Genomic DNA, 20,878 nt, shown 5'->3' with positions numbered 1-20,878 from the left:
TTGTTTTACCATACTCCACCTTCCAGTTTGATGTTTTCCTATGCTTTTAGCCTGACTACAGAGCTGAGTCATGCTGATGAAACTAAGGGATAGCCATAGGTTATATTTGAATTCTTCTTGCTCTAGAGGAAAGTGTCCCTGCCCATGACAGGGAGGTTTGGAACATGATCTTTAAGGACCCTTCCAGCCCAAATCATTCTGTGTTGATTCTATTATTCTACTTCTAACAGCTGGAAACTTAAAGAATGGCTGCTTGCCTGATGATGGTCCTGCCCCCTGGTACCTGGTGTTGTTCTTAATACTGAAGGTGATACCCTGCTGTGAGGAGCAAATGAACTCCTCACAGTAGTGTGTTCTGGCATGTCTTGGGTCAGGGATAAGGGAGTACCCAAGTACTTTGATGTCACACCAGAAACTTTTTTCTTGTCTAAAACTTAGTTCTGTCATGGGACTAATTCCTCATTCTTTAGGTGTCAATTTGTAGCTAAAATAGAGGCTTCCTGTTGAATAAAACTAAGGAGGTTTGCCTGCATGCAGGCATTTGGGAGTACTAAGTGAATTAACTAGAAGTCTGAAAATAAAGTGTATGCTTTTAAAGCATTTTAAATACTTGTGGGGATGCTTTCCATTTAGACATAAAATGTCTTTAGTTCCCATAGCTTAATCCCCCTTCAAAGATGATTAAGCTGAAGCCAACATAAAGCAGATTAAACTCCTGTGTGGACATTAACATGCGTTAATTCATCCTCCCTTCCTTGAACATCCTTCTACACCATGCCCTTCAGGAAGTTTTATACTAAGTGATGGAGCTCTTCAAACTTTACATACATACATATGCATATTTATAACTGATTTGAGTATCTGGAATTCAGTGTTTTGAAATAATCACTTCAGTCTATTGAAAAGGATAATAGAGTCTCCTAAGAAATAGCTGTCCTTTGTAAGCATCAAAAGCAGAAAATAATGGGCCAATGGTGAATATGCATACACACGGAACATAATGGACCAAATTATTTGTGAATAGTTACTGGCAAACTAGCATGTCAAAGTTGTATTGATGTTTTCAAATAATATAATAAGAGAATAACATCACAGAGAGGTTGAGATTGGAAGATTGTAGTCATCATCTAGTCCATCCCCCTGTTCTAGCAGAAGCACTTGTAGCTTAGGACCATGCCCAAACTGCAAAGTTCTTACTGCTAGTACTTTGCAATTTGTCTTTTATGAGATGTGTTTCTGAACCCAGGGACTGTGTATGGATCCATGTGTACCCCAGGAGGTTGACAGATAGTTGGATAATGTGGCAGAATCTATGCCACCATAGCCATAGAAACAAGAAAGATAAATTATTTCCAAAAAATTTGTTTCTTACTGTAATGCAAACCAAATTTAAAATAGAGTGCTTCTCATGTATGCAGCCTTTTTTCAGGCTTTTGTAGGATCCCAGCTGAGCCTGGGAGGGACCACAGCAGGTCTCCAGTTCAACCTCCCTCTCACAGCAGGGTTAGCACCAAGGCCAGACTGGGCTGCTCAGGGCTTCTTCCAGTCAAGGATTCAAAAACTGAGGAAGGAGACTGCACAGCCTCTGCACAGCCTGTGCCACTACCTGACTGTCCTCGAGGGGAAAAAGCTTCTCCTTGAAGGCTGATTGTCTTGTGTTTCAGCTTAGAGCTGTTGTCCCTAGTCTACTGGCACAGTCTGCAGGAACATGAATTTCCCAGCTCTGTTTCCTTCAAGATCTTCCCACAAGCACTGAGTGCTGCTGTTAGATCCCCCTGACTCTTTTCTTCAGGGGAACAAGCCCAGGTCTCCCAGCCTCTCTTCACAGGGCTTGTGGTCCAACCCTACCATCTTCACTGAAACACATCCAGTTTGTCAAAGTCTGTCTTCTGTTGCTGGGGCTCAAAACTATTTTCAGTAGCTACATAAGGGCTTTCTTGGCTTACTGTCAGTTCTGTACTTTGAGAATTTGTGCAGCATCAGTGCTGTGTAACAGCTACTCTTGGGAAGAACTGGCAATCCTCAGGACAGGTTCTTGGACACCTTTTCTTCTGAAAGGCAAGAAGCTTTGATCACCTTAATTTTCCTTCTTAGGGACATGAAATGAATGCTGTCAGGATGTTAAGTTTGTCAGGATAACCAAGCACTCTGCTTGGAGCAGATGGTTGCTGAGACAAAACTAAGCCAGGATGTAACATCCTGGATTCTCAGCATCCACTATATCAGGGTGGGCTGTACTTCCTTCTCATGTAGTCCTGTTTCCCCAAAGCATTGGTAGGAACTATACAGCCTTTTCTCTTAAGAGGACAAAGAGTTTTCCACAAGTACTCTTTTAAAACTCTGGAGTTTACTTATTCTTTGCTTCTAGTTGTGGTGCTTTGTGAGTGGGTTGTTTTGTTGGCTAATACTAAAAAGCGTGATTTAACGTTTACTGGCATGAATGTTTGTAGTGTGACTGCTGCTTTTGCGCTGAAGGTGCCCTTAGGCAATGGGAATTTGGGGTGAGGAAGTACTTTCTGTTTGGGTGGTGAGCATATTGAAACAAACTCTGTTCCAGACTCTTATTTTCAGACTTCTTCTTTTGCCAGGATGTTTGTCCAGGTATGCCTGTACTTCTACTGCAAATGTTTGTGGCGCTGCCTGAAATTCGTGGTCAGGAAACTAACAGGTCAATGTGAATTGCAAAGGATCTGTTACAATACCAAACCTGGAGCTGCCAGAACTATGAAAATAGGTAACTGCAAAATACTTAGTTCTGCATGCCTTTGTAACTTTCTGCATGTGTTAAAAATAGTATGACATTGTTATTAGAAATAAGTTATTAAATTGATCCAATGTTAACATGCTTGTCTGACATGATGCTTTTGAATACTTCCCTTACAGAGGCATCCCTGAAAGGTTCAAAAAGTAAGGTGAGTGAAAGATCTCATTATTCACCTTTTCTCTTATGTCCTGTGCTGTTGGTTTGTTCAGTCTGCTGTTTGCTCACCCCAAAAAATCACTTTAAGGTTTGATATGACTTTACACGTTCCACTGAAGAGGGTCTTATGTCTGCAATTGCCATTGATCTTGCGAAGTTGGGCAGCATCCTGTGTTCCAAGGTCAGGCCCACTGTGGCAATGATGGAATCAAGGGAACAATTTGCCATGGTGGAGTTCACGAGAGTGAAGTGTTGTAATTTGGGAGTTCTTGGCTTGATTCCTCATACTATCTTAGAATATCTGTAATCTGAAGTCAGTTGCTTGTAAATTTAGAAAAGTCAGGGTTTTGTCTCAATAGCAACTTTCCCATCTTTGTTCCCACTTCTACTTTTAAATACATTGATTGAGAAATGCCTCTTTCACTTCATCCTTTTACTGTACCAGTGGTTGTGGGTATGTTAAATAACATCCTTCAGCCTTTAAATTTTCTGTCACAAGAGTCAGTGATGTTGAAAACCTTGCCCCTCAGCATTAGCTAAAGCGATGTCATGTAGCTCTTAGTTCAGCATGGTACTTCCAAATGTATTTCTAGCACAAACAGAAAGTCACAATCTTATTTTAAAGCTTGCATATTTGTGCAGCCTTGAGACAAAGCACAAGAAATTTCAGCCTCTTATGTTTTCAGATGGTGTGTTGGTTTTTGAGTACTGAACCATCAGGGGCATTTCTACAAATAGAAATTATGTGAGAAAGAAATGAAAGACTGTTTTACTGTGTTAGGGCAACATGTTGTGTGAGGGAATGTCAAATGAAGGCTAGAAATAACTGTGTAATTAGGTGGATGGTCTGAAGCTGCTTCTTGATCTGCACTGAGGCCTTTGATCATCTTCACTGACAGCTGCCACAGAAATGCAATAAACTGACTACAAGGGCCAAGGGACTCGAGTTCTTACAGGGCAAGTGCTCTGAAATGAGTCGGTAAGGCAGAAGTTTGGAAAGATATGTACATGTGTTGAGTTGGGTCTTCTGGGCTCTTAATGCAGAAGCTTTGGGATATAAAATTTATCATTGTTAACTTCTGTTGAGTAATAGCTTCTACAGGAATTAATCTGTGTTTGAAACCTCTTTGTAGCGGCTGCAAACATCAGTAAATGTTCACCCTGATGCTATTGAAAAAACGATAGATGACATCATGGAGCTGAAAAGGATTAATCCAGATAGAAATCCACAGTAAGTTCACATTTTCCTTAAAGAACAAGTGGGAATTACTGATTTCCTCAGTTCCTGGGTCCATGGAGAACTGCTTCTCCATAGTTATTTTGGCTTATTTGAAGATTTTCTGTCTTTCAACACAAAATTCTAATTTTAACTTTGCTGTCAAAAAACTGATGTGAAAATGAGTGATCTTTTATGATGATTTAACAGGCAAATCCTGAGTCTTTTATCTGTCTTAGTATATTGTCGATGCATGGATTTATGGGGGTCACTTTCCCGGGGATAAAATACCCCCAAACCAGGGGTTTGGCAGGGACAGGGATGGCTTTTTAGAAAGGCTGTATGTGGCCTTTTGAGTAGGGAAGAAATCATCCCAGATTACCTGATACAGACATATACTGGTTTACATTTTAAAACTGCCTTTAATTATCCAAACACAAGTTTTAATGATATAACTGATATTTATTATTGTAAGAAGAGATTGACAACCAAACATTTTAGATTTACAAATGTGTATTTCAAGAATAGGTGACGATAACACTTCTGTGGTTGCTGTATCTTTCAGTTCCTATTTTAAGGCACAAGATGTCTAGATCAGGAATAAGTAGGAAGAAAGTTGAGAGCTATATTATCCAGGTGATCAGTCTGAGGTTCACTCCTCTTCCCGAGCTTGAAGTTGGTACACTTAATTAAAAATGGGCATCCATAAATTGATAGCTCTTTTTCTTTAACTGGTCAGCAGCATCAACAGGTAAGGTTGTCCCAAGGTCTTGCTGCAACAACAAAACCCAAAAGCTAAGTTGGAAAATTATATTTTTTTTTTCTTATTACAGGAATCTCCCTCCCAGCCCACCCCTCAGTAAAAAGGCCAATAACTGGGTAGTCTTAAAATGAGGCTTCACTGATCATAAGGGAAATAGAATACACTGCATCTCTCTAACTTGAGAGACAACTCTTGTGATTGTTTTGAATTGAAAAATTGTTGACCCAGCTATTAAAGAAAGGAAGAAAATAAGAGAAACAAAATAAAGAGAACCCCTCATTCTCATAGCTGAGAAGCCCTGTGATTTTTTTTTCTGGAAATGAGCACAGAGCTTTTCCAGGGGTGTCTCTTGACCCTGCCCACATGCTCTTCAAAGGGAGAGTGATGAAAGACCAACTGCTTCAAGTGAAAGTGAGGCCTTTCTGAGAGGCTGCCATCTGAGGAGGGCATAACAGCACTGGTACTCTCGTGTTGCACAGGGTGCTGATTGCTGAAACTCAGGAAAAAAGCCCCCAGCAATGGCAAAATTAGTGAAGGTGACACATGAGGAAAAACTGCAAGATGTAAATGTGCACAGCTCAGAGCCTGGCCTGTGGACATCAGTAACTGCAATGTTTAGCAGTCAGGGTGATCCAAGTACTTTCCTTCTCAGTGTTGGACCCTTGGGTAACTGGATGGAATGATTTCAGGAGAAAACAAGAAATTAATTATTCTTCTGTTTAACACCAGAGATCACCCTCTGATTCCCCTTATGGCATGCCTTTGGCCTCTGAGAAAATGTTGTCCTTCAGAAGAGAGAGAGAGCAGATGTGCAAATGACTTCCCCTGGCTTGCAATCAGGACCCTGAACATTTGGTTACATTTTTGGTGATCTGGTCTTTCTAGCACATGAAAAGACCCTACAAGAGAGCTGGAGAGCATGTAGCGACAGGACAAGAGGGGATGGATTCAAACTGAAAGAGAGGAGGTTTAGATTAGATGTTGGTTTACAGTGAGGTATGTTAGGTGTATGTTTACAGTGAGGGTGGTGAGGCACTGGAACAGGTGGCCCAGAGAAGTTGTGGATGACCCATCCTTGGAAGTGTTCAGGGCCAGGTTAAGTGGGGCTCTGAACAATCTGATCTAGTGGAAGGTGTCCCTGTTCATGGCAGTGGGTTTAGGACTAGAAAAACTTTAAGGTCCCTTCCAACCCAAACCATTCTGTGATTCTATGATAATATTTTTTTAAATATACCACACAAAGGGGGAAAAGAAGAGCCCAAACAACCCAAACAAAAAATCACCTGAATTATCTTGTTTTGATCCAGTTGGTGTTCATATGCTTAGCACAGGACAAATGCTTAATTGTTTTCAGACTAGAACACTTGCAGTCAATATTTTACTGCAGTTGAGTCTCTCATCCCCTTTCACCGTGACACTTCCCTCCCATTTGGTAAAATATCTTCTTAAAACAGTGAGGAATGGGGACCTGAATTGTGTAAGATGATGTCACATACATAGATACACGGTCTGGCACTAAATTTGTCCTTATATTAAATTAATCATATTTCTTCTGAACTTTAGACATCTGCACTGAAGTTTTACAGGTAGCCATTTATTTTATACTGACATTTTCAGGAGAAATTTGAGCAAAAGCAGGTCAGCTCTTTCTTTAGACACGATTAAGGAAAAACCAATGCCTTGCCTTCTCTTGAACATAAAAAACCTGTATCCAAACTGTCTTGTTTAGAAGCTCTGGCCTTGTGTTAAATAGCAGAGACTTGAAATTTCCTGGGGTAAGGACAAGGGGATATGTGTCATACTATATGTGTTTCTGCAAATCTGTATGCAGCCATTTTTGTTAATGTGGCATCTTTGCAGAGCTGAACGAGCATCCCAGGGGTGCTTGCACTGGCTGTTCTTGAGGGCTGTGGGCTGCTGTGATCTAAAGAGGAGAGGGCATCCCATGGTAATTTCCCTTTATCAAATTCCTCTCAGATAAGTGTGTGTATTTAGCAGTAGGAACAAGTAGGTTGAATAACCTGGTGGTGATGTGTGCAGCCTACGCTAACTATGGAAGCAGACATAGATCACAGAAAGGCTTGGGTTGGGAGGGAACTTAACAATCTAGTTCCCCTGCTCCAGTTTTGGACTTGCCTCCATCTGGTGGAGCACCTGGAGCTGAGTACAGTGAGAGTCCAAGCCCAGGTACATTGCTCCTGTGCTCTCAGAACAGTCACAGCCATCACCAGGATGACAAGGAGGAGGTGTGAAACATCAGCACCTCATCCTGTGCACCCAGCATCCTGTGTTTCACAAGAAAACAAAGCATTAATGAAGAGGAAGGGGGGGGAATCTAATTTGACCCCCGTCCCCTCACCCAAATAACGTTGCATGGAGTTTTTGACTGCTTTTAAAGTGCAAAAATGGTTTACTTTGAATATGTTGTGCACCTTGGATCTTAAAAACATGTATTTTTTTAATATAAAATTGCTCTGCTTTGCCACAGCCTGTGTTCTGCTGCTCTAAACTATTCTGAGGCTATAAAGAAGTTAAAAACATTGTGGCTGTGATTTAGTGATACTCTACAGCAATTCACAGTCTGCCAGGCTTTTCAGCTTTCTTTGAAATGTAGCCTTTCTGTAAAATTGAAAGCTATAGCTAGTGAAGCATGTTAAAAAAATATAAAAATAATAATAATAAAAAAACATCAAAGAATGGAGAATACTGTGGAAGTTTTTCTGTCTGAAAGGGTTATAGCCTCAAATGGGATAAAACTACAACTGACATCTCTGATTCTTTAGATTAACCATAGAAACATTTAGGTTAGAAAATGCTGAAAATTCTGAAGTCCAGCAGTTAACCCAGCATTGTCAAATCTACCATTAATCCATTTCCCTAAGTGCCACATCTATATGTCTTTTAGATACCTCCAGGGATGGTGATGCTACTACTTTCCTGCAGCCTGTTTCAGGTCTTGACAACACTTTTGGTGAAGGAAATTCTCCCTAATATCCAATTTAAACTTTTTCTGGGGCAACTTGAGGCCATTTTCTCTCATCCTGTCACTTGTTCCCTGGCAGAAGAGGCTGACCCCACCTGGTTGCACCCTCCTTTCAGGCAGTTCCAGAGAGTGATGAGGTCCCCCCTGAGGCTCCTTTTCTCCAGCCTAAACACCCCCAGCTCCCTCAGCTGCTCCCCACAGCACTTGTGCCCCAGAGCCTTCCCCAGCTCCGCTGCCCTTCTCTGGACACGCTCCAGCCCCTCAATGTCTTTCTTGCACTGAGGGGCCCAGTGCTTTGCCTTGCTGAGTCTCATGCAATTGGCCTTGGTCCATGGATCCAGCCAGCCCAGATTCCTCTGCAGAGCCTTCCTGCCCTCCAGCAGATGAATACTCTCATTCAGCCTGATATCAGCTGCAAATTGACTGAGGGGGCTCTTGGTCTCCTCATCCAGATCATCTATAAAGATATTAAACAGAACTGGTCCTGAACTGATCCCTGGTGAACATCACTAGTGACCAGTCCCCAGCTGGATGTAATTCCATTCCCTACCACTCTCTGGGTTTGGCCATCCAGACAGGTTTTTACCCAGTGAATGGTGCACCCATGTAAGCCATGAGCAGCCAGATTCTCTAGAATGCTGATGGAAACTGATGGAATGCTGATCAAAGGCTTTACTAAAGTTTTAGTAGACAACATCTACATCCTTTTCCTCATCCTAGGCAGGTCACCTTGCCATAGAGGGGAGATCATTTTAGACAAGCAGGACCTGCCTCAAAAGATAAGCAGTGACAATCCTTCTGTTCAGAAAAATTAAGAGTATACAGAATAAACGAAATATTTCTGTGTATCAAACACACAGACAAGGAAACTGTGCAGCTTAATATCAGCACAGCCTGTGTTCCATAGAGGAATAAGGATGCACACTTAGCTTGCCCTCTGAATTCATACCAGGTGTTCAAATCATTTTAGACACGGTTAAATATTAAAGGGCTTATTCCTGTATATAAGCAAATATTTCTATGAGCATGGCAGTTGCATACTGCATGACTTGCATTTTGTATTATAAAATCTTAATGTAAAGCTATTGTTTGATGCAGAGTTTTCTGCTGGTTTTTTTTTTAAGTTTGGTTTAGGGTTTTTTGAGGGTAGTTATTTCATATGTGTTTGGTTTGGGTTTTTTCATGATGCATCAGGAAATGTGAAAAGGAAACACAAAAATCTGAATTATAATGAAAAGAGAACCATTATGATTATTCTTAACATGAGACAAAAGCCAAATCTGCCTGGAGGCAGATCTTTGAATCTGTATTACTTCAGGGTTTTGGCTTCTTTATGCTAGCTTTTGTGGCACAGAAGCAAAACGATTATTTTTAGCTTTTGCTGAGTTTTCTTCCCCCTCCCCTCAGCCTTTTTCAAGTTTATATCTCTGATCCCAGGGAATTGTTTGAGAAGCTGTCATTGGAACAAGGAGAAAGATTCAGTAATGTGCTTGTTATAGGCATTCAATGCTGCTGCGTATAGTTATAATGGGATTTCAATGTAAAAAATCACCGTTCACGGTTTTTAAAAAATCCCAAATATTATCATCTAAGGAAGGCACTAAATGAGATTATGCCTTTCACAATGCCTTGTTCAATGTAATATTGATCTCTTGGAAATGATCCTGTTGCAAGTGAAGTGTGAGACTATCAATTCATGGATGTAACACTAGTTGTGTGTATTAGTTGTGTGTGTACATGGTAGTGCTGTTTCATGGCAATACATGATTGAGCTGGAGTATGTTGCTCCCCCCACCCTCAGGCTGGGAGTCTCTCTTCAGGCATGCCTGCTGCAGATTGTGGGGTACAGGAATCTCATTGCAGAGGTCGAGAAGCTGCGCCGAGAGCCGTACGATTCAGAGAATCCGCAACACGAGGAAATGCTGCTGAAGGTAGGTGCTGAAGAGGTACTTAGAGGGCATCCTTTATTCATGTCAGCTCCCAAGCCTGCTTCATAAACCTCTCTGAAACATCACCTTCCTCCATCATGTACCTCTTTTAAGATAAGACTACACAGCATTATTATCTGGTCTGGGTGTAACACCTGCCAAGCAAGCAGCTCACTCCCTGGTTGATAAATGCATTTCCCTTGGCTGGACTGTATCTAGGCACTGGATAACGCAGGTCTTAGAGCACAGGACTATCTGCAATGAGCTCTGGAAAAGTAGCTTTATGTCCTACTTCAGTGCACCTTTCTCCAACACAAGAAGGGTATTTTTCTCTATTAACCAAATTTATTTCTACAATTTCTTATATTTTTGAGGGCATTGTCTATGTATACCAATAGAAAATATGTAATTTTTATTGTGTGGAACAGAAGAGTGGGAGCTGATGACTTCATAGTTACTGAATATATTTTCAAGTGAAAACGAAATGAAACTATTCTTTAGATAATACATGCAGAGTCATGAAAACTGTACCAGTTGGGTTTTACTTCCTTCAATCTTTCATGAAAGTCTTGCACTGGAGCAGATAATAAAAGCATTTTTTCTATCTTGAAGCCATCAGCAGAGGAAGAGCTAGAGAATTCTTATGTTAGAAAGAAATTGAGGAAAGAATAAAGGTTCTGGAAAACAGTCTAATAGCAAGCCTGGCCCTGATCCTGGTTTTAACCATAGGTATTGCAAGATGCTTCAGAGAATGCCAATAAACATAGAGTGTTAAAATAAGTAATAGTGAGTTTATTGGCTAAAAGCAAAATGCCTTCTTAGAGAATTTTTCTATAAAAACATACTATCTGTTTGGTTGTGGGTTTTTTTTTTTTCAATTTAAGACAAAAGTACAGAAAACTTTAACAGATGATGATGATGTAGCTTGCAGTGCAAGGCTTTACACATTTTACAGTGAGAGCTTCTGGAAATTTTACCACAGTTACTTGGTCTTCCAAAAATCCCGGTAGGCATGTTATACAAGCACTGTCAGATGCAAGTAACTACTTCTAAAAATGCCTCAGATGGTCTGGGTCCCTGTTGGTGTCTGGAAAGCTGCCTTTAAGGTTTGCCCGCTGCTGGGAGGTGGAAGTCTCACCAAGGAATGGTCCAAATCCAGAGGTGCCCGGAAGGAATGTTCTAACCTTCAGGTAGACTTGGGCAGATGGGCTCCTCCTGTTCAAATCTTGTCCCTGTGCAGCCAAATGCACAAATTTATAGGAGTAGAGTGAGTTTTAGCTAAAGGAACACAGATTTACCCATTGAGGAAGCCTGTGTCTTACAGGTGAGAAATCCAGGTGGCAGCCAACCATGTTGGTCCCTGAAAATCCAGGCACCTCATTGCAAATTAAAGAGGGCCTTTTACTCCAGGAAAATGTCCCTAAATACCCTGGGCATCTACATTGCCCAGAGAGCAAGCAGGGTCTGGGGATGGGATCATAGGTGAGAAGGATGAAGGAGCTAGCTGTAGTCTCTCCCCGCCATCCAGGCTGTGAGGGCAAGGTCCTGAGAATCATGTCAGCAATGATTTGTAGTCATGTAAGTGCTTTAAAAACATAATTGCATGAGCATAAATGCAGAATGGAAACTGATAATTTGTCTGAGGGGAGATTAAACAGTGCAGTTTATGCAACATTATCCAAACTCATAATGTTGAAAAAAGTATCAGGTTCACCTCAGTATTAGCAGTTGTTTACAGCAGATGTTCTACTTTTGCAAATGTTAAATGGAAGTATGTCCAAGGCTTTAATTCATTTTCCAGTCCTTACTGTGGGAGAATAGGCTGGTTGGTTTTCATTCCTTCTAGATACTCTGCTAAGTGATCTCTGCAATGGGTAATTCAGATTCCTAATGGCTATCATTTATTCATGTTTACCAGGAGAGCACTTTATGAACGAAAGATCAACTTAATGTGATTGGACTAATGATTAATACTGTATTTACTGTTGATGGATGAACATTGGTTTAAACAATGATGCTTTATTCAGTCATTATAAATTCAAATCATTAAAGTTTTAACCTTCCCAGGGCACTTAATTTTAAATGCAGTTAGAATTGCTAAAATTAAAGCAATTTCTGTTTTTATTTGGGAAATGTAACATGCTGTATGCATGCACACAGCTCTTTCCCTTTAGTAGGCTTTGTCTAAGTGATTTCCTTGAGGGTGTAATCACCAACTCATGGTTGGTGATTAACACACTTCCTTAATTCTAAATTCTGATTTCTTAATACACTTCAGAAAAGGTGTGTTTGTGATGTGGCACACAAGGTGTGCATAAAAGTATGTATTTGTCATGTCAATTTAGGCTGCTTTTAGGTGCATAGCAATATGATATTTAGGCACTAAAGTTTCTGGACCGGTGCAGTTAAATGGATTTATTCCAGCTGATGATCTGGCTTGTTAAATCACTTTGGACATTTCTTTATGTGAGATAAATGAATGATTCTTTCCTTAGTTAAATATGATGGTGCACATGCTGTCCTTGAATGGATTTTTTTTTCTTTTTTTTTTAATGTTCTCCAATTTGCTTTTCAACACTATGGTAGCCAAGTTAGCTTTCTTGATTTATAACCTTTCCAGAGACTTGCAAAAGATGCCAGAGAAAAGATTGCTGCAGAGCCTCAGGGACTCAAAGCTGCTCTGCTGCTCTGTCAGTGATTTACAACCAAATTCCAGCCCATTCCTGTCTCTGTGCTTATGGAGGCAGACACCACCTCGACGCACAAAGCATGAGCGAAACAAGTCTTTGTGTGATATGTTAGAGCAGCTGTGATAAGGTCAGAAGGGTCTTTTAGGACTGAAATGTCTGCAGTACTTCAGAGTGGTTTGGGATTTGCCCCCACAGACACACATCCAGAGGAACTTCATTTGCTTTTGTGTTTGGGTTGCTGGGATAGCAATGCAGTGATGTTACTGCAGTCATCTGTTCAGTGATCAGAACTTAGCTTGGTTTAAAAAGAGGAAAAAGGAAAAAAAAAAAAAAAAAGCTGTACTGTGTGGAAACTTCATTATGTTTTACCTGTAATCTTCCTAGTTGTGGAAATGCTTGAAGCCGAATTCGCCACTGAAAGCTCGGATTTCGAAGCAATGGTGTGAAATTGGTTTCCAAGGTGACGATCCTAAAACAGACTTTAGAGGAATGGGTCTCCTGGGCTTATATAACTTGGTGTAAGTATGTCCCTCTACAGATGGATTTACGTGTGTCTGAAGTCATGAAAAGCAGCATTGCTTGCAGATTTTAGCAAATCTGTGGGAATAATTTATAAAAGTTCTAGGGACTTCATATTAAGCAAATGAAATAATTTATTTGCTAGCCTAGTTTTTGGAGTGTTTCTCTTCTCAAAGGAGTTTTCTTTCTTTCAGTATTCCTAATTCAACCTTGTAATACCACCTGCTAAGCCCTTTTTTTAGTTTCTCTGTGGCACAGTAAATTAGCACTCTCTTTCCACCAGAAAGAAAATGTAAAGTATATTTTCACCAGCCTCTAGATCTCCTTAAACAAAATGCCCTGGAAGTATGTAGGTGGGAAGGTTATGTTACTGCTCAGCTGCTTTCTTTGGGAATTTCATGCTGAATTCTTAAGCAAAACACTTGATACACAGTTGCCAATGGCAGACTTAGGTAGGTTGACTCCTACTTCAATTTCTGTCAAACTCAAAATTAAGCAGTGAGTTCACATCACTTTTTCCTTCCAATTCATGCACACCAGGTGTTAATGCCATGGCTGTGCTTTTTAATTTGGGAATTGGCTGATGCCTGTTATTTTCTCCAGCTCTTGTATTTTCTGCATGCGGTTACATAACTTAGAAACATTTGGTAAAATAACTTCTCCTTATGAGGAAAAAAATAAGTATTTTCTGATTTTACAGATTGAAGGACATAAATCATCCTCTGTCCTTCTGTTGTTCCCTAGTAAATCTCAGTCGAGGATCTGGACTCTTGGCTCTGGCTTTGAACTTCCATTTGAAATTAATCCCTGCCATGTATTTAATTTCTTAGTCTTCTGTGCTGACTCTTATCTTGCTTAATGAATCTGCCAGATCAAGAAGCCTGAACTGCTTTCTCTTCAGCTCAGCACCCGACATGCTCCAGTCATAAACAACTGATTTTCTGTAGGGTGGGTAGAAAGGAGACTTTGGTAATGCACGTTCACTAAACTCTTATGGGAGTGCACTTGTAGTTGGAGGCTGCTTTAATCTTTCAGTCTGGGGGTCTGAGTGGCAGTTTAATGAGTTTAACACGTCAGATGGTACTCATACTGTGTAACATATGCCCTGACCTTTAAAAAGGTGTGTATAGACAGCTTAGTATGACTTCAGATGCTTTCTTTGTTGTTTCTTTTTTGACAATTCATCCTAAACATGTATGTCTGCAGGTATTTTGCTGAATGGGACACTGAGATAGCTCAGCAAGTTCTCACTGATTCTCTTCACCCTAAATACAGGTAATGCTTGAGACCAGAAACAGTAACTTGAGAGGGCACTTTGCTGGCTCTCTTTGAGGAAGAGGGCTGGGGTTTTTCTCTTTGTTGGGCATATCCTTGGGTTTTGCCACATGCTGTCTGTTTTAAAATATTGATCCTGAAAGTTAATCAGGTTCAAGAGGCAAATTTGTATTCTGAATCCTGGAAATAGTTAAATTTAGTGTTAAATGTTTTCACTTCTGATTTCAAGTAATTTTTGTATTTTTATTTACGTTTCTTTTGTTTTGTGTTTTTTCATAATAAAGGGAAGTCACTAAGAAGGAACTAAGGTATATTTTTTTTTTTTTTCTAAGTTTTCTAAGACACTACATGTAAATGAAGATTGCTCTACAATTTGGTGTGTTATAAACTTAAAGCCTTTGTTGCAACACCAAGAGATTCATATTCTTTTCTTTAGAGTTGACCCAAACTCAGGGGTGGAACACTAGGTATATATGAACATGCTTACATATCAAAAATGAAATCCACCTTGCTTGATGTGGTTAAAGTGACTGACAATCATAAGTAGTGTAGGCCAAATATTTGTTAGCAGAGCTGAAAATCCCCTTTCTTTATAGTCACATACTCTGTCTACCTTGACTAATGATGGTTCCAATCTGGTTACTCCATTGTCCTGACTGCTGAGAGATCAGGTACCTTCAAGTGTCACAAACTGTGTTGTAGGTAATTTGTCAATAAGAGACTCCATAATTATTGGTGGGTAGAGGCCTCTTAGCCAGTTACATAGAAATCAGTTGCCTTAAAAGATATTTTTCTTCTGCCAGCAATGTTAAGTACCCATAAAGCTGGTTCACACCTAAATTCTGAAGCTTTTGATCTCAGGGGGTTTTTTTGGATTTTCTTTGGTTGTTGAGTTCCTAATGGTAATTGTGTGACAAAAAGCTTTTGGAATATGTTAGTGTTCTTCATTTGCATGCTTGATTACCAAGTGTTGGAGTGCTGTGTGAGCATGTGCAATTTCCATGCCTTTGCAGAGCATTCAGTAGAAGACAGATGCTGCAGGTGGTGCCCATGGTGATCTTCCTGATGCAGTTGCTTAGCAGCTGTGCTGTTTTCTGATAGGATCATGATCAATGGATTTTCTGTCTCAGTTGAACTGTTTCACTTTCCCACATCCTATGTGTGCCATTTTTATTATTCAGTCTTTACCTGGGTTATTCTAACCGGTGTTGTGCTGCAGCCTTCAAAGATGGTTCATATTTTAGAGGATGAGCAAAGAATGGTGTATTCCTGTATGCAAAGCTATTTAGGAGCTGAAGTTTTGTCCTCATGCATGCCACCCAGTAACCCTCAGGTCACAATGGGTATGACTCTGTTAGAATCTTAAGTACTTAATGACAACAATTTTTATATACTATATTTACATGAAGCTCAGGGAATTGTTTTTAATGTCATATATTCTTATTGAAGTTCAAGAGTAGTCTAAGAACAATGCTTTCACATGTAGCTGTCTATAATTTGGGACCTAAAGCTTGCAGACCGATTTGCCTTACTAAGGCAAAACTCCCACAGCCATGTCAAGGTTGTAGGCCCCTGTTTTATCTGGTTATAAATGCAGGCAATGATTTCTGCTAAACTTGCTGATTTCAGTAGACTCAAACCTGGTTAGTGGGATGACTGGTTGGATCACACAGCTCTTTTAAATCATTGAAGAGCTGAAACTTAGTTTAAAATCAATCTGCTCCCTAGCTAATTTTATTTTAAGGGAGGCGTCTTCAGTGTCCTTGAAAAGCACTGCATTATTGTGCCAAATAATAGGAAACACTGTTCCTTATCTTCGGCTGTTGAGTCATTTCTAATTTGGCTGGCTATAAAAACTTACTGTCAGAGTATTTTCATGTTTGCTGCCTCAGGTGAATCATGCCTCCAGTGCTGAGTATCACATACATCTCTGAAAACAGAAAGAAGCTAAAACCATTTTTGATTAGTTAAATATAATTTCATCTTCTTGTACAGCTCAAGCCTAACTGAAGTGGATCACCTTTGTGGTCAACTTAGAAAACAATGGGCTTTTGCTGAGAGCATTGACATAGGTGCATTTTGTAGTGGTGAGACGAGTTTGTTGTCAATGCTCTAAACCAGTTACCCATTGCAAGTCTGTTTGTATCAATCCAATCATTCACAAGCAGTGCTAAATGGGATTAGCCTTGTAAAAGAAGGTAAAATAACCATGTTCATTCCATGTTATAACATCAGAGAGGTTGAAAGAAAATAGTTGTCTGTTAGTTATGCTTGGCAATAATTGGATTTTAATTATTTTTTCCTCCTCAGCCAACTGAGCAAAGCTGAATGGGAGAAGAAAAAGTTTGATAAGGCAATTGGGTAAGTTTAAAGACCTTTTTAAATTTGCTATAAACACAGCAGGTAACAATGATGCTGTGTATTTGGGGGAGAAAAGGTGTTTCCTAGGTACTTTTTTAAGGAAACTTCAGTGAGCATATGTACATCTGCTTGACCATACCTTGGTTTTGATCAAAGATGACAGGAGAAACAGTTCAAGTTACATTCAGAAAAAAAAATAAAATTTTGTAGCAAGGAGAAACTTTCTCTGTGTGCTATATATGGTGTGGTAATTAATATCTGTTTAATTCTTTTTAGCACATGACATGATCAAGTTTCATCAAAGCCAGGTTCAGAACTGCATTTAGGAAAACATAACAGCGAAGAAATAGTACTGAGGGTTTTTTCTTCTTTTACAGTGGGTTTGGTATAACTGCATTATTCATGAGTATGGAACAGGATGTTCCTTCTGAATGTATCTAAAAATCTGTAATACAAGATTTTACTGCCCATATTTAATTTTTCTGTGAAACTTGCCATTAGGCATTAGGCCTCATGCTGAAGTTTACTTCTGGACTTCTGGTTTGTTTTTTTTCCTCCTGAAACGCAAAAGAAAGGTTAAAGGAAAAGAAAATATTTCAGTTTGCTTGATAGAGGTAGTTGAAAAAATACCCAAGACAGTCTAGAGAAGACAGCTGTCTTTAGCTGAGAAAAAAATCCAGTCACTGAATATCCAAACATATTTGCTTTTATCACCATGTGAGTCTTTATGTGCTTTCTTGGGAAATAGTCACTGCTGGAAGCATCAAGTTCTTTATGCACCAGCCTCACAATTAACTTCCAGTTTCTGAGTTTTGTTGTGTTTAAATATACTTCACCTGTAGATATCTCTTAGCAGGACAGAGTTTGCTTAATGAGTCTCATTTTCTTGTTTCTGTTTCCAGCATGCTCTGATTTAGGCTTTTGCCCATTTTCTGGACTTTGTCTCTAGTTGTCTTTTAGGAAGAAATTAGTGGTGACTTGACTGGATCTTTTTCACAGGCTTTTTAGCCATATGAATGTCTTTATAGGACAGGTTGTTGAAACCTGATGTTCCTAACTATGGGTAATGAGTTCCAGTGGGAACTTGGGCACTTAAAAATAACAAATGATGGGTCACCCTGCAGCCATAGCCACCATGTGGAGTCCTTGCTCTGTTTCAGAGGTGAATGCAGGAGCATGGGGACGTCTGTGCTTGTTCTCATTTTGTAGGAATTAATCAGTACTGTTCCACTGAAAAGGCTGGCACAGTGATGAAACTCCTGGTTTTACAGTGACCATGTATTTCCCACGGGAAATGCTGTACAAAACATACAGGATAAATGCTTTTCTTGCTTTCCACCCCACACACACCTTGGAAACTCACAAAGGAGAGAATTAACACATCCCAGCAGCACACAAAATCTGCAGTGTCAGGGTCATCAGTGTTTCATAACGTGCTGAAAGAAGGTGAACTCTCAACAAAGGTTGCTGCTTTTCCTTACAGCTACTCTTTTGCTATCGTGGGCATTAACATAACAGACCTTGCATACAACCTGCTGGTGAGTGGGGCTCTGAAGACCCATTTCTACAACGTTGCTCCTGAAGCACCAACGCTCACTCACTTTCAGCAGACCTTCTGTAAGTACTGGGTGAGAGCACGGGACAAGGGGTGGAAGTGCATAATTGGTACTCTGCTAACACTTCTTGTACTGCCCATAGATTAAAAAAAAGAAATAAACTCTGCTGACACAGCACAGGGACTGTAATGCTAGTCTTGCTCTCCTGGTTTTAGGATGCTTGGATTCATCTCTTAGCTGTCACAGAGGCCACTACCAAACCAAGGTGTAAAACAAACAAGTATAAACAAAAAAATGCACTAAGTTCCTTAAGAAGTGTCCTTCCTGTTTTTTAAATAATGAGAAGAAAGCAAATGTGATTTAAGGAGTGTCTGAATATTGCTTCCCCTTAAATGCAGCTGTCAGATGATACTTGCATCTACATTCTAGTGTTACTGCCCACTCTTCAGCAGAGTTGCAGCTCCACCACCAAAACAGTGCTTTGACAGCTCTTGCATTTAAGCATCCCTTCTACAGCAGAGGCCTGCTGTTCATCTTTGCTTAGTGGGAGTAACACTTCTAACATTTTTCAATGTGTAGTCAACTGATAATGAGCACCTGCATCATCTTTCCCTGTTTTTATACTCCCTGGTTTTGTTTCAGTTTGTGGACCCATATGTCAATAGGACTAGTGACTTTCTGTGTTTATTGTGAGTAATTCTGCCAGTGTGTGTAATATCCATCCAATTTTGGCATTGTCCAGAACAGGTTTAGTCTTGTTCCTGCCCAGTGTCATGAGGTGTCAGATCCCAGGGACCAGGATTCTCTGTGCAGATCGTAATTATTAATTCCAGGCTACTTTCTAATTTTGTATGTCATCTTTACATTCTGTATTTATCTCTTCTTCCTTCTTATTATTTTGTAGGCTACTTAATGCATGAATTCCACAAATTCTGGATTGATGAGGATCCACTGGACATAATGGAATTCAATCGCGTCAGAGAGAAATTTTACAAGCGCATCCTGAGACAGCTCCAGAACCCAGAGATGGCTCTGTGTCCTCATTTTGCTGCAACAGAAAGTTTAATCAATATGTAGTTGCTCAGTTGATTTTATTTGGAAGCACTGTCTCACTCTTGATTTAGATCACTGTTAGACCATCACTAGCATACTGAATGACCATGGCAATCGTGTGCATGTTTTTGGCGCAGTGTTCATCTATTTTTGTCACATGATCCCCTTCTGCTTCTCTTGTTGGGGATTTTTCATTTTAAATGGGTGCTCATATTGCCTCATTATGCAGTGTTACCTTCTGAATTGATGTCCAGATATCAGAGTTTTTCTATTTTTTTAGACTTTCCTCATAATTCAGCATTGACAATTGAATTGTATTTCTCTAGCGGTGTTTTTGTATATGTGGAATAAGTAGCTGGATCTTGTATTGTGAAAGCTTTTTAACTTCTTGGTATGTTTTAAGATAACTACTGGCATTTCAAGCAAAATACATGTTTGGACCTCATCTAGAAGATAATGTAATTTAATCTAATGCAGACAAACACATTAAAGTCCAATTTTCTCCATGCAACCATTATATGCTTAATGCAAAATTAATGAGGCTTATGAGATACAAGTTTCAGTGAGAAGAGTTTATGCAGAATTGCAATCAAATGCATGAATACCAAATGGTCTGGTGATGCTAACACAGTGAACTGTGAACACATTCACAGCTAACAGATATTGGCAGGGGCCAAAAATTATAACATCAGGCTGTTGTCACCAACACCACCATGCTAAAGTATGGTCTAGATTCCTGCACATTCCTTTGGATATACAGAGGTTAGTGTTTTGTGTCATGTTGGAAGGCAACATGATTTGGTCACGTGGTGCTTGGTGAATTCAGGGGAGGAGCAAAAATATGTGTCTTTTCTTTGAACTACTGAAAATGTTGCTTTGGTTGTTAATTCAGTTCCTAAGAGCTGGGAGAAATAAATTATTAGAAAGTTTAGAACAAAACTGCTTATGTTTCCCAGACTACTAATAAAAAAAATTTAAAATGGCAAACTGCCTTTTTTTCTAAAACCATAAATGAATAGAAGTATTTGACACTAAGATTGTGTAGTATACTGAACAGCATCTACCATGGCATTTCATACCCATGGTATTTTTTACCTTCTAAGCAATCAATTTTAGTATTATATGTTTGTGTAAATCACTTGCATATGGAGATTAAATTGAGTAGTGTCCAACTACTTGTGAATTATATGAATAAATTATACATCATTCTAAACTGAAGCACTGTGGGTTTTATTGTTGAGATCTGCAGTAATACAGAGGAAAAATGTTTTAATTAATGGATCAGGTAAAATGGGTTGTAGCAGCTCTGTGGTATTCCCGAGGCTGAAGTGTAATTGCAGCTTTTTCAGATAAGGTGCTTTATATCATTTTAGTTACTGCTTGGGCCATCACTTTATTTAACAAAAATAAAAATAAAGCAATGGGAGTACTTCAACTTCCTAAGAAACCCCTTGGATTTAAGCCATCTCGTTTCTTTGCTAAAATGTAAGCTGGGGGTCAGAACTTCTCTACACGGCTGGAAACTTGCACTCATGGAGTTAATCAGCAGAATTTTATGGGTGTTGCAATAATTAGTCTTCTCCAATGAATTTGGAAGTACAGAAATATTAACAT

At 39.6% G+C, this 20,878-nt stretch overlaps 1 protein-coding gene across 4 annotated transcripts in view; it reads left to right on the top strand.

Moving 5' to 3' along the window:
* Positions 1-20,477, top strand: part of ELMOD1 (ELMO domain containing 1) — a 44,491-nt gene extending 24,014 nt beyond the window's left edge. For 3 of the 4 annotated variants that reach the window (XM_023920162.2, XM_086881960.1, XM_086881961.1), the window contains exons 3-11: positions 2,589-2,734; positions 2,884-2,912; positions 4,054-4,151; positions 9,684-9,813; positions 12,885-13,018; positions 14,226-14,294; positions 16,605-16,655; positions 18,139-18,272; positions 19,116-20,477. In XM_023920162.2, the coding sequence (XP_023775930.1) occupies positions 2,589-2,734; positions 2,884-2,912; positions 4,054-4,151; positions 9,684-9,813; positions 12,885-13,018; positions 14,226-14,294; positions 16,605-16,655; positions 18,139-18,272; positions 19,116-19,288 (964 nt within the window). In that variant the 3' untranslated portion in view covers positions 19,289-20,477. Of the gene's footprint in view, positions 1-2,588; positions 2,735-2,883; positions 2,913-4,053; positions 4,152-9,683; positions 9,814-12,884; positions 13,019-14,225; positions 14,295-14,578; positions 14,603-16,604; positions 16,656-18,138; positions 18,273-19,115 lie in introns of all 4 variants that reach the window. The other variant, XM_086881959.1, reaches the window with a different exon arrangement.
* The last annotated feature ends 401 nt before the right edge of the window (positions 20,478-20,878 follow it).

Source organism: Cyanistes caeruleus, chromosome 3, assembly GCF_971803275.1.
Source record: "Cyanistes caeruleus chromosome 3, bCyaCae1.hap1.1, whole genome shotgun sequence".
NCBI lineage: Eukaryota > Metazoa > Chordata > Aves > Passeriformes > Paridae > Cyanistes > Cyanistes caeruleus.
This window is presented reverse-complemented; position numbering and strand designations above follow the sequence as displayed.